The sequence below is a fragment of the Cyclopterus lumpus genome, chromosome 1 (genome assembly GCF_009769545.1).
Source record: "Cyclopterus lumpus isolate fCycLum1 chromosome 1, fCycLum1.pri, whole genome shotgun sequence".
NCBI lineage: Eukaryota > Metazoa > Chordata > Actinopteri > Perciformes > Cyclopteridae > Cyclopterus > Cyclopterus lumpus.
In genome coordinates, this window is record NC_046966.1 from 23,097,774 (window position 1) to 23,111,720 (window position 13,947).

The 13,947-nt window shown below is 48.2% G+C and overlaps 2 protein-coding genes across 2 annotated transcripts in view; one reads left to right on the top strand and one right to left on the bottom strand.

Moving 5' to 3' along the window:
• LOC117732764 (E3 ubiquitin-protein ligase TRIM21-like) overlaps positions 1–13,947 on the top strand; it is a 299,335-nt gene that overhangs the window by 60,169 nt on the left and 225,219 nt on the right. The window lies entirely within an intron of this gene.
• On the bottom strand, positions 8,575–11,114 carry irf2bp2b (interferon regulatory factor 2 binding protein 2b). Its single transcript, XM_034535843.1, is given in 13 exon segments — positions 8,575–9,171; positions 9,173–9,316; positions 9,318–9,582; positions 9,584–9,627; positions 9,629–9,655; positions 9,657–9,747; positions 9,749–9,849; positions 9,851–9,912; positions 10,234–10,363; positions 10,365–10,805; positions 10,807–10,938; positions 10,940–10,975; positions 10,977–11,114. Coding segments are annotated over 13 exon segments (1,743 nt in total). The 5' UTR covers positions 11,004–11,114; the 3' UTR covers positions 8,575–8,928.

Here is a 13,947-nt window from a genome sequence, read left to right on the forward strand (position 1 = left end):
GCCAAAAAGAACAAAAAAGGGAAAGGTGAGACTTTCAAAGCGGAGAGTTGAGAGTTCCTCTTAAAGCCCCTCCGGGGTTTGTGGACTTTAATGTCAGCGAGGTGACAGAACTCGCTTGGAAAGGGACGGCGGTCTGGAAAAGCCTCGTGACTGCAATGAAAATAACACAGACTTGTAAAATACGGTTTTCCACTCGTTTTTCCATCCACCTCTTTTTTTGGAACGGCGGCGAGGGAGGAAACACAAAATGCGCGTCCTTGTTTCAGAGCGGCCGTGAACCTGGTTTTCCCCGGCCTGCCTCCACACTGCCTGCATTTATCCGCTATCAGCTGACTGACAGTCAGAAAGGGGGGAAAATCTCTTCCTTCACGGGCGTCTTCATCAGGACGTTAATCCGGTGCATCCTCCTCTCTGGTGGGGGGAGGGGGGTCGACAGTTTTAGGCTGGCGGGGGTTAAAACCGGCTTGTTTTCTGTTCTGGGCGCTCCACAGGGAAGCGTTCTGGGACATCTGTAGAGGCCTGCTTTCATGTGGGCTTCCGTCACGCCGTGATGTCCGTCACATGGTGCACACGCGTTGGCCGTTTGGCTAAGCGGGCGCTACGTGGGCGCTACGTGGGCGCTACGCAGCGTCAACACAGCACAGAGCAGCCACCACGCGTTTGCTGCTGTACGACTAACCGAAGCCCAAACCTGCACGCGCATCCCCCCTGGACTTTGTCTCTCAAAAATAGTTCCACATACACACACACACACACACACACACACACACACACACACACACACACAATTCTCGGTATTGCCAAATGGCGTATGTTGTAATTCCAAGATAAGATTTGTATTTATTTCACAGCTTAGAGCTGGTCACAGAAAAGCTGCAGAAACAAAAGGATAACACTTTTTTAATATATATATATATATATACAGTATATATATCTTGTGAGGAAACACGTTTTTTTGTACTTTAAAACCCTTTTAAAATGTTTTACATTAAAATCAAGCTTAAGGTTTATGGACAAAAGTATCTGGACACTGAACCCGTCTCACCACCAGCACCTCTCAAATCACTTAAATGTTCCTTTAAATATTTTGTTCACGATTTGTCACTTTAGACGAAATCCACACAAACCTTTAAACATTTAAAAGGCTCTTTTCTAGTCTCGGCGACCACACAAGTCAGCTCCACCCCCCCATGTGGTGACAACCATTCACACGCACACTCACAGCCATTTGGGGTTCAGCGTCTTGCCCAAGGGCACTTTGACATGTAGGCTGCAGAAGCCGGGGAATCGAACCACCGAGCTTTCCGATTGGTGGACGACCACTCGAGGAACGTGATGGTCGTGTGTGATGCTTGTGTTGCTGAGAAAGTGCCAAAAAAAAACATCTGTTTCTCTCGAGGCTTCGAGAAATAATCATGTTTACAAAAGAAATTTACGTTTTTGGTCTTTATGGCTATAATTTTCCCGTTTATAACTCTGCACGGGGGGGGGGGGGGGGGGGGGGGGGGGGGGCGGGGGGGGGCGTTTAAATCATATATCATATAGAAATATGATCCACCTTCTTGCCCATTTTTTAGCCAACGACCGTATTTAATTGATATAATGCAGAAGTCTAAGTGTACAGTCGAGACACAACACGGTCTCCGTGATACACAGATGACATGAACCGGAGATAAAAGGGGAGGGGGCGGAGGTCTGATGTGGTGGGGGGGCTTGATTTTGGGAAACAACCCAAAACATGAGCGAGGCCTGATTTGAAAGTGCCGAGCAGCTGTGACACATTAACCAGGAGGATGGTTGGCGGGGAAGCAGCTCTTCCTTCTGTGTGCTTGCGGGGGGGGGGGGGATATTTAATTACAAAGCAGATCTGAAGAAGATGATCCGGGGGCCCCCCTGCGCCCCCCCAACACAGCCCGAAGAGCCCGGCTCCGCCCCGCCGAGGCACCGAGCCGCACTGTATTTAAAAGCTCACGCTGAAAGCTGAGGCTAAACAGAAGGAGGCCCGGAAGGACGGGGAGCTCCTGGTTTTTCTTTTAAAAGAGCAGACCTCTCAGAGATGTTTGCCAAAAAAAAAAAAAAAAAGAAAACCAGATGAAACAACGAGGCTTAAAGGGAAGAGGAAGAGAGGGAAGAAGAAGAAGAAAAAAAAAAAAAACGTGACACAACTTGACACTCCGCAGACCGGATGAATGTTTGAATGAATTCTTTAATTCAAAGTCAAAGTGAGTAAAAAGAAAAGCTTAAACATGAAGGGCGACAAACCAGGAAGTGTTCAGGATTTATGGGATAACACCTGCTTCTGGATCAGTGTTTATCTTTGACTCCCAAATCCACGTCTGGTTCTGAGGCCGCCAGATTGTGGAGGGTCGATCTGGTTGGGAAACAACATTTTTATTAATTATTTTAGAATAGGGGAACGTTCGTCGTCTGGGTTAAAAGGACTTGGTTAATGTTAGCGGACCTTTTGTCGCTAACCTTATAAATAAATAACAACTTTCTTAAGTTTGGGGAACAAAGCACAAGGTGCATTTACGTGGACCCGAATATTCCAATTAATTCAGACTAAAAATGCCTCGTGTAACTAGAAGGTTGATGTTTTATGGGACGGTTGACAATAAACAATAAACACTGTGTGTACTCGTGGTTTCTTGTATCGAACATGCCGCTGTAAAGATCCACATTAACCAGTGAAACGAACACAACGGGGATACTTATTCCACGTCATCGACTGCACGACTGAACCGAGGAGCACCACAAGGCTCCGTCCTCGGCCCGCTTCTGTTCACCATCGACATGGGAAATTACACATGTTGTAGATGATCAATACGCACCGTTTCCTCCCGTTTTGCATCGAGAGATGAACTAACTACGCGTGGCCGGCTTAGGATTTGTTGTAGTTTATTATTTTCAATAGATAGAACATCTGCACCTGGAGCTCTGTTTGAGTCCCTAGACATCGCACCAGGAAAACCTTAACAGGGACCTTTCTGTCCACATCGGTGTGCTCAGACACACTCGGGTTGGTGTGTAGACTTCAGGGCTGACTGAGTAAGTTTCCACTTACATTTCTTTATTAATGTGAGTGCATGTAATCTGTGTTATCCAGAAGACATGCCGCTTGTTCGTTCCAGGTGTTCTGCCTGACACATCTCTCCCGTGTGCTTTCACTCTGGACCTTGTTTCCAGCCACCGGATGCTTCCTGTCGGGTTTTTAAAATTATTTTTATCTCTGCCGGTGCGATGTGATCAATAATCCGATCTGCTCGGACTCCGTCTGCCGCGTAATAAAACTGTCGGCCCCGATAAGGTGAACGCTGCCTCTAAACCGCCTCCAGCCAGCAAACTCAGGTTATAAAGTATCAGCCCCCCCCCCCTTCCTGGCCTTTACTTCCTGCCAGCTCATTGACGTGGCAAATCCCCCCCCCCCCCCCTCTCCTCTGTTTACCTTCCAGCAGAATAACCAGGCAACGGGCAGCTATATTTGGGCCTCCGCTCCGTAAACCTCTTTTCCAGATAGAGAGTCAACACGGCAGCGGCGTTCCTTTCTTGGTGCTCGCTGCCGGGGAGTTCGCTGATTAATGGCACAGGAGCCTCCGCCCGCCTCCTCGACTAATTATAGAGAGTGCAGCTGCTGGGTTTCGACCGCCTCCTCCACCACCACCACCACCCCAACACACCACACACACCTTTCACATGTTACCCTCCTACGTCTGCCTTCTTTTTCTCCTGCAGTCATGCCAAGACGGCCTGTCGGAGAGGGTGTGGGGGGGAGACTCTTAGAGGGTCCTCCTGTGGAGATCAAGTCCCCCATCAGCACCTCAGACCTTTAGGAGGTTCATTCAGGACTTCATTCAGAACCCTCGCTGTCTTTTTTTTCATGCATATCTTCTATTTGCTTTAATTGTTATTTCTCGACAGGGAAGAATATTGTTTTATTACCGTTTTTATGGTCATTTTGGGCTTTGGTTAGTGGGAAGTATAACGAAATACATATACTCACGTACTGTTCATATTTGAGGTACTTTATTGGGTATTTCCATTTTGTGTTACTTTGTACTTCTAATTCACGACAATTCGGGTGAAATGTTGTATTTCTCACTCACGTCATTTCAGATTATGATTATTAATAGAAAATGTGATTTGTATCATTATAGCTGGAGCGACCCAGAGGTGTATAAAGTCATTCAAATGAAGCTCCAACATGAAAGTATCATTCTGCAATAACGAGTACAAATACTTCATGTATTTGAAGTATATTTTGATGCTGCAATACACTGTGGTATTACTTACCTTTACCAAAGTAAAAGATCGCAGTACTAAATATAGATCTTGAGGGAATTTTGGTATTTAAAAGTACAGTAGTAGAAGTAGTACGCCCTAGTATCAGTATAGGCCGTGCATATTGACATTGTCTGTCTGTCAGTCAAAGTGCTGACGTGGCGGGGCCCAGGCCGACCATTGTGTGACTACAGCATGTTCTGCCCGAGCTGGGGTCGTCTTTCATGCGGGGGGGCCGACTGACCTTTTGAGCAGCGCTTGGATTTGGACACACTCCAGATGAAGTGAGGCTGGGAGAGAGGGGGGGGGGGAGGGGCTGCTCGCTCGGACACAATGACCCTGGTGGGAGGGGGGGGGGGGGGGGGGGGGGGAGGCACAGGGTAAACATAGGCTCACCCCACCCTAAACCCTAAAACCCTGAAGCCAGCACAGCAGAACTGCATGAAGGGGGAGGAACTTGTTGCTAAGGCTCAGCAGCACGGAGGTCACGTGACGACGGAGAGAGCCGTACAGCCGGCAGTGAGGTGTGACACGTAGCAGAGCTTTAATGTCAAATAAATACTCCGGTACACGTAAAACATCCTGCATTTAAAATCGTATTTCAGTAAAAACAATTAAAAATAAAAAAGTATTTATGAGTAAAATGTACCTCAAAGAACCAAAGTAGAAGTATTCAAACGTTTCCCTGTTGTTTATGATTAATATTACTGCTGCTTTAAAATCGATGGGATTTATTCACAATTTCTACGTTAGCCGTTGAAAGCTAACGGCTAACAGAAAGCGTGTTTTTTTTTTCTTGTGCTCCAAGTGTGACGAACGACACTCGGCACGCACACACACACACAGCGCGTGTTTGTGTGCATGCCGGAGATAATATTGATCTGGTTATGGCGTGCATGTGCATGAAGGGGACGAGGACTCATCCAGGATGTTTGAAGGGTTACGCCGCTCCCGAACCGCGAGCTGGTTCAGACCAGTTTCACCATGAAAAATGCTCGGTGTTAATCGACCTCATTTGCAGTTCTGGTTGTCCCGACATGAATAAGTTATGCTGCTGGTGTGCGGAAACTTACCGTGAGTTAAAAGAATATATATATATATATATATATATATATATAAAAAAAAGTTGATATTTTCCTCCAGTTTCTACGGCGTCAGACTTGTCAAAATGGCGTCTTCCTGTTCACCTTTTTCCTTTCCAGACAGTTTATTTGTAAAACTTTCGTGACACGGTTGCAACTTGACGAGCCCTCGCAGGTACTTTGAGTGTGCGATGAATTAAAAATGTTTAAAAAATAAAAAAAACACGAGTTGAACTGGAATAAGGTCAAATTTAAATATCCGACCAAAGACGCTCAACCACGCGACGTTAGGTCGAAGCAACGAAACCCGCTCGGTTTGCGTTTCCTTCAGCGGCGTTTTTTCCGTCTTCGCCACGTTGTTGTCGTTGGCGACGCTCTCGGGGGGGCGGGGGGTGGGGGGTGGAAGAGGTGAGAACAGCTGAGGTTTGTTTTTCCTGCACGCCGGGTTCTCCAGCCAATGAGTTCAAGACACGTTTCCTGCATTTCAGTCAGGAAAAGAGGAGGAAGGCGGTGTGTGTGTGTGTGTGTGTGGGGGGGGGGGGGGGGGTGGGGGTGCTTTGGGAGAGGGACAGCTGAACAAACAGTGGGAGCAGAGAGAGAGAGAGAGCAACAAGAGGGGGGAGAAAAACCCCAGTTTTTTCTTTTCTCCCCGAGTGTGCCACGTAATTTGAGCAAACCCATTAATCTCGGGCCACCGGATCTTCGGGCCTCGTGGGTGTTGAGTTTCGGTGACAGATGAAAAGAAATGAGCCGGCTCCGCTGGAATCTGAGGCCGACCTCACGCCAAAGATGAACCGGCCTGAGAGGGAGGGAGGGAGGAGGTCTGGATCTGGTTTAGATTGGCCGTCCGATTGGCTGGCAGACATCAAAAGGAGCAGCAGACCGAAGTTTTAACCCCATCCGAGAGGTTTTGTTCAGAGGAATGCGACGGTGAGAAACTGTGAGTGGAAGTCAGTCGTCTTCTTTAATAAAGAACTAATTAATCCTCTGAACCACAAGGACATTTTTTTAGGGGGGGGGGGGGGGGGGGGTGTACCTCATGGACCCCTTCAAGGGCCCCTTGTCGTTCCCAAACCCGAGTTTATAAAACAAGGTAAAATACAACTGAAGCTACGAGTTAAATGTCCAGAGATGTCATCTGCATCTTCGGGGTCTTCATCGCGCTCCACAAAAAAAATTAAATAAAAGTGGATTTCCAAGGTCAAAGCGACTAAAAAGGCCGCCCCCGGCTGGTCCGCCGCGACCCGGCTCATTGAACACAAACGCGACCCACGAAGCCCGAGAGATGTTTGTTATTGCGTAATCATATTTTAGTTTGCTCACAACCCGGACGCCTCGTTCAGTCGCCGCCCTGTAAAAAAGGAGCTCAACGTGGGGCCCGGATCGGCAAACAGGAAGTGAGGAACGGTTTAAAGCAGACGTTTGTCCACCTGTTGCAATGAATTTTTTTTAAAAAAGTCTTAAAGTGAAACCACTAGACTTTGAAGTACTTTAAAACAGCTCAACCCTCTAAAAAACTTAACCTCCATTACATAATCAAATCAACTGCTGACCCGTTAAGTCTGTTGACCTGGACGGGTTTAATCTCACCGGCTCAGCAAGAGACCTACGAGTTATTTGAGATGTTTAAGAGCTGCTTATTGTTTACAAACACACACACACACACACACACTTGATGCATCTAATTGAATAAAAGAGATTGATCGAGAAAAAATAACCAATGTGACATCTTCCAAAAAATTATTTTCCAAAACAGTCCAAAAACCTGAAGAGATTTAGGTTTCACGACGATATAAAAAAAATAAAACTGAGAAAAACAAAAAATCCTCACAAATTTTGAAGCTGGAGCCAAACAATATTGATGAAATATGTTCATATTTGTAAAGCTAAAAAAGGTTTTGAGAACCCAGTCTGTTGCCTTCGCCGTCTCTAAAGAGCCAATGAAACTTTAGTACACACACACACACACACACACAAACAAACACACACAGTATACAAATACTGCAGCGCATGTAAATGTGCCGCTTGGAGCTCGAAAGGTAAACGTGTCGTGAGACGCTTCGGCTTCAGGTTTGAACCCGAACCCTCCAGTGAAAGAAGCAGCCGGGGAGGAGGGGGTGGTGGTGGTGGGTGGTGGTGGTGGGGGGGGGGGGGGGGGGGGGGTGGGGGGGGGGAGCCAGGAAAGGGTTAATGTTTCCTCCCGCCGCTGCTGGCGGCTCTGAATGGCGGCTGAAAGCGGCGGGGGCCCCGGCATAAACACACACAGGCCCCCATTCATCCGCTCGCTGTGTGATCAACCTTGAACAGTGGAAGGCGTGTTATTGCAGCAGCGAGGGGGGAGGAGACGAGGAGGGAGGGAGGGAGGGTGACTCAGGAATTCCACCGAGGAGCACGTGACCCCCTGAGCAAGGCATTTATGTCCTCCCTCTCCTCGGAGGCAGGGGCCCCTTCTTCTTCTGCTTGTTATTTTTTTTCGCCTGAAGTCAAAACCAGCCGAGCGTGACGCAGAGAGAAAATCCACAAGTCGCATTATGTCGAACGCTCACTTAGAAAATAACCAAAGAAACTAAAATATACGCTCGGCTCCCATCGTTAAACAGTCCCAGCGGGCCCCCGACGGCTCGTGGCCCCCGCGTCGTCTCCTGGGCGGTGGTGTGGGATACGTCGACAACCCCCCCCCCAAAATCGGCTTTTAAAAACTAAAAAAAGACAAAGTTCGATTCTGGGTCATGGAGTTCAACGTTGAGAAAAAAAAAAGAAAAAACCATCATAGACCAAACACGTCAACGTTTTGCAAGAGACGCATCGTCCGGCATTTTTGACGCCACGCATGCGTCGGGGGCGGCGTCGCTTTGAAGCTTCGTGTTTTTTTTTTTTCACGGGGAGGCTATTTTAGGCCTCTCGTTATCTCCCAAACACTCACAGGACACGAGGCCCCCCCCCCCCCCCCCCACACCCACCCCTCCGGGGCAGCAGCAGCGAGCGACCTCGGCCCGCCTACGTGGATTTACTGTACAAAACGTTTATGCAACACACTTCTACCCCTCCTCCTCCTCCCTCACTCCGCCTCCTCCTCTTCCTCCTCCACCCACCCCTCCATGGAAGCCGGTTTGTTCCTGTTGGAAGGTATTGCATCATGGGCTGAAGCACAAAATCGTGGCCGTGACCGCCGCCGATGACGGAAAAATAATCAAACCAGAGACACCAGGAGGTATATTAAAAAGGTCTGAAACTGTATTGGCAAGTTTTTCCTTTTTCTTAAAAAACAAGCGCATACATGTACAGCTAGAAGCAGTTTTTTTTTCTTGTTTTTTTTCCTTTCTTGTTTTGTTTTTTAATTTTTTTGCCAAGTGCTCAGATTAGTCACATTCTATGTTTGACAGGAACGTCTCCAGAACTAAAGTACACCAACAGATTGAAAAGAAACAAGTGTGTATGAAGAGGTTGGGGGCTGTCATGAAGAGTACATACCTTTTTATCTTCAAAAATATAGAAACACAAAGTATTGAAAAGAAGAATCGAAAAAAAAAAAAAATTAAAAAAATTACACAGCCATGTTTTTATGAGTCTACACTTCCCTTGTGTCCAGTATGTACATGTCCGTCAGTCTCTCCGGGGGCTTGCTGGATGATTTATATGTGTGTGTGTGTGTGTGTGTGTGTGTGTGTGTGTGTGTGTGTGTGTGTGTGTGTGTGACGTTATGTCCTGCCGCTGTTGCCGTAGTCGGATACAAAAAAAAAGGAAAAGAGTTCGCAACAAGCTGGCGAAGCCTTTTCAAGGGTCCCCGCTCCTTTTTTACCTTTATGTCCCCCGGCCAAGATGGTGGCTATTTCCCCCTGCATGAAGGCCCAGGGCACGTTGGAGCCGACCAGCGGGCAGCGCTCGCCGCTGGGGCAGTACACCTCGCCGGTGGCGCCCTGCTGCTTGATGCTCTCCCGGGAGCACGGGAAGCAGAAACTTGTGCGACGCCACCGACGGGCACTGGACGAAGTGAGTGTCCTCCAGCCGCTCGTGGCACAGAGTGCAGCACAGCGGCACGCTGCCCTGCGGCACCGAAGAGTCCGGGATGCTCTGCATCGGCGGCGCGTGGGGGTCCATGCCCCCGGGCGCTTGTTGCTGGGGGGCGCCGGAGGGGTTGCCGCTCGCGGGGCCCTCCCTCTGGGCCATCCGCCGCTGCGAGGCCGAGGACGGCGACAGCGGGCTGCCGCTGTTCCGCCGCGCGCACCGCCGTGGTGGAGTGCACCTGGTTGCCGTCCTTCGGTGAGCCCCGCGCCGCCGGCGTTGTCGGTGGCGAGGTATGAGCGCCGCCATCGGGGACTGGCCGTTCTGCGCCGTGGCCGCCAAGGGGGGCGTGGTGCGGGAGTGGGGGGACATGGTGGAGGGGGGGAGCGGACGAGAAGCCCGGCAGGGCGACGGGGGGCATTTTCAGGACCTCGGAGGGCGACGGGAGCCACGGTTGGCCATCGCTGCCGTTCATCTTGGGGGCGCTTGCCCTCGCCGTCTGGCTCCGGGGAGGCCTTCCTCTTCATGCCGCGTGGGTGCTTCCCCCTGTCTGTGACGGAGGAAGAGGAGGAAGAGGAAGAGTTAACACAACCACACACACACACTACACACTTCCAGCATGCAGCTCAAACACGCAGTGAATTAAGGCTTTGTTTATGCTGCTGCTGCTACTCTGCGCACGCGCACAGGTGAGCACGTCCGCTCCAGCAGCGTGGCGTTGCATGCGCGTGTCGGGGTTAAACGCACGTCACCGCGAGGAAAATGTGCTGACACACACAATTCTTTAAGTTCCTGTTTTCACGGTGCCTGCCAATTCAAAAATGTTACACTGCTGGGAGGATATTTATATTCAATTTAAACGCATAAATACCTGGTTTTGAGGAAGTGGCACTCGTTTCATATCCCATGACCCTCTGCATGGCGGCGTGGTCCTTTTTAAACCTGCTGTCGAAGGTGTGCAGCGCCATCAGGTCCCGGACCGTCTTGCCTTTGCCCATCCAAGTCCTTGTGGCTGTCCGACATGTCCGACAGGCTGTCCGGCCTGTGCTTGTCTTTCAGCTCCTCGGGGCGCTTGCCGTGCTCCCCGGGGCCAGGCGCGGCCAGGACCCCGGGCAGACCCATCTGACTGCGGCCGTTGAGCGGGTGTATGGTGGGTATGCAGCCGTTCACCAGCGGCACCAGGTTCGGGGGGACCGCGCTAGTCCTGCGGGGGTTCGGGCTCTGGCGGTTCAGCTCCGGGGGCTCGTCGGTTTCGGAAAACCCGTTCGGCAGCGAGAGGCCGTTGGCCTGCCTCCCCGTCTGGTACTCCGGTCCCAGCCGAGGGGGCCGGTCGGACAGCGGGTAGCGGTCCAGCGGCTGCGGCGCGCGGGGGCCCGGGTCCCCGACCGAGTGGTTTATCTCCTTCCCGGCGTGGTGGGGCTTCCCCGGGCCCGCGGAGCGGCCGGTCCTGGAAGCCGTGGGCTCTCTTGAGCTGCCGCGCGGTCTCGATAACGAACTCGATCCGGTCCGCCCCCTCGTAGTTGACACATCCGCGGCAGACGGGCTCGGTAAAATCCCAGATCATGGCCCACGGCATTGCGGGGCAAGTCGCACAGGTAGCAGGACTGCCTTCTTGGAGGCGGCGACCGCCGCGGAGGACATGGTGCGGCCCCGGAGCGAATGCGACCACCCTCTCCAAAATGTCCGTCAGTTTGGTTCACGTCGTTGGAAGGAAGAAGAAAGAAAGAAAGAAAGAAGAAAGAAAAAACCGCGTTGTGTATTTTCCCCCTCAGAAAACGGCAGAGTCGCACCGACCGGAGTTCATCGTCGTCGTGTCCTTCGCCTCGGCGCGCGCCTCCGTCTCTGAGGCTCGCGCTTACAATTCGGCTCGATCTCTCAACGTAGGGCCGTGACGTCAGCGCCGACACTCCGCGGCTCGTGCGCCCGGGTTTCTATTTACTGGATTCTTCGACAACCCCTCCGGCGCATGCTCACCGGCTCTCTCTATCTTTATCCGGAGAGAGCGTTCTGCGCCCAGAGATCGTCTTGTGTCCGAGAGAGAGGCGTCACTCCGCATTTTTTTTTTTTTTTATATATATATTATATGTGCTTATTTAGCTGAGCTTTGAAAGAAGTACTCAGATTTTTGTTGACCCTAATAATACCGCAGTAAATAAATACTTTGGGACAAGTAAAGCCCTGCAGTGAAACTTGCTTGAAATACCAAAAGTAAAAATACCCGCTTTTAATGTTGCAGCTTGTAAATGTGCGGCTGAATTTAGGTACTTTATACTGCTGGGTAGTTTATTCTATAATATTACATTATTCTGTATTAATAATCTAAATCTGCAAAGTAACTCAATCAACGTAAAGTAATAAAAAGTATAATATTTACCTCCTGGATTGTACAAGTATAAGGTAGAAGGACATTTAAATAACAATTATACATCACTATAGTGAATATAATGTAATCATGGCCAGGTCGTGACAGCTAAACTAGTATTCTGGTAATTGTTGGGCCCAAGCTGCACAATAACATGACAATAATCAATACAGTATCAGGGACCCCAAACCAAAAACAATACAGGTTATAACCATGTGTATTTGATGTGGGGTTTTTTCCTCCTGGGTTCTGCTATTTATGTTATATTCACTCCATTGCCAACAGACTGGGAAGAGTAAGAAGAAATTCACAATAAAATAAATAAATAAAGTGTTTGTAGTTTTCCAGTAGTACACGTTAAAATGAAGCCAAATTCAACTATGTGGCAGAGAAACCCAAATATTAACAAACGTAATACATTCTTTTTAATTAGCTGAAGCAAAAACAAACATGTAATCCTAAAAGTGTTGCCTGCAGCCCTGTTGTATAAGTATAAACTGTTGTTATTATTGTCATTTGGGTCCATATAATCTCGACGACTTTTAGGTTTGAAAAAAAAGAAACTCGTCAATCGAAAATCGACTGAGAAGTAAACATTTAATTTCCAACTGAAGAACACAAAACAGGCATCGCTGCCAACATTTAAAGCCACTGTCATAGCTCCTCGGGCTACTTTGTGGTCCACATTGGATCCCTTGAATTGGAGGCAGAGTGAGAGCTCCTCTCCGCGCTTTTCTCCTCTCTGCCCACAGGGAACCAAAGAGGTTTTTATAAATACCAAAAGCCTGAGCAGGGAGTTCAGCTGACAGCCTGCACACACACACACACACACACACACACACACACCACACACACACACACACACACACACACACTCCTGTTAGTGTTCAACAAGTGCTGAATCCACAGACTGCATTCTGGAAGACACATTTAGATACAAAACAAATATTTATATATATATATTATCATTTACATCTTTGCTTGCTTGCTAATAAGAGCACGTGGCAACATTACAATAATTAATTGTACAATAATACATTCAACACGGCGCGTGAAAATATCTAAAACATGAACAACAAGTGTTGCGGTGCTTTGCACGCAGCTCTCTCTCTCTCTCTCTCTCTCTCTCTCTATCTCTCTCTCTCTATCTTTCTATCTCTCTCTCTGTTCTCTGTTGCCATTCCAGTCAACGGTGCCAGGCCCCCGTGACGTCACAGAGCCACCGGCCAATCACATAATTCCGCTTGTTGTTGCCAAGCAGAGTGCGGATCCCCTTCTGCCAAACACGGGAGCTGCGAAAGGAAATGTTAAAAAAACAACAAAAAAAACAGTTCCACTTCCTCTCTGGTTTTTTTGTTGTTGCAAAAACAAAAACACCGCTTGGATCTGAAAGTATGTCTGACTCACATCTCTGAGATAATAACACATCAGCAATAACTACTGTCCCAAAATATGGGAGGTGAACCAGATATTAGTTGGTCAGTTTGTTATAACTATAACTTTATTTGTATTTTATCACCACAACTATTTTATCATTATACTCTAATAAAAAAATCTGTTGCAAAAATCTCTCCCTTTTAGTCACGTTGGCCTGTAATTTGATTCCTTATTTTCTTTAAAGAGCTATTTAAATCAGTCTCCTTCTACTACGTTTATTTTAGAATGGTTCTATTTTCTTTATGTGACCCGTTACGGTTGCTTCTCATAGAAGAAAGAACAAGATACCAATGAAATAACGATGTAAAAGTACAAGTGTAACGTTTTATTTTCATGGTTTTATCACAGCGACAGGATGAATTATCTTTTATATTAAGACACAGACCAAAAAAAAACAAGTCGGGGGCTAAATTACAGACAGAAATGACCCGATTATCTTGTTTTTGTTTTGTTTGTGTTTGTGTGGGAGTATTGCAAACCTTTAATCTGTCAGCAGCCCGTCAAAGTTTATTTTAACATCAACATCAGTCGGTTGACCTTTAACACAAACGGTAGATTCCAGCTGCAGTTTGGTCTTCGTGCTGCAACAGAGAAATAAACATGAAAAAAAGGTATAGAGCGAACGAAAAGAGGAAAAGAAACATGAGGGTTAAAGAAAGAGATGCAGAGAAGAAACATGAGGGTTAAAGAAAGAGATGCAGAGAAGAAACATGAGAGTTAAAGAAAGAGATGCAGAGAAGAAACATGAGGGTTAAAGAAAGAGATGCAGAGAAGAAACATGAGGGT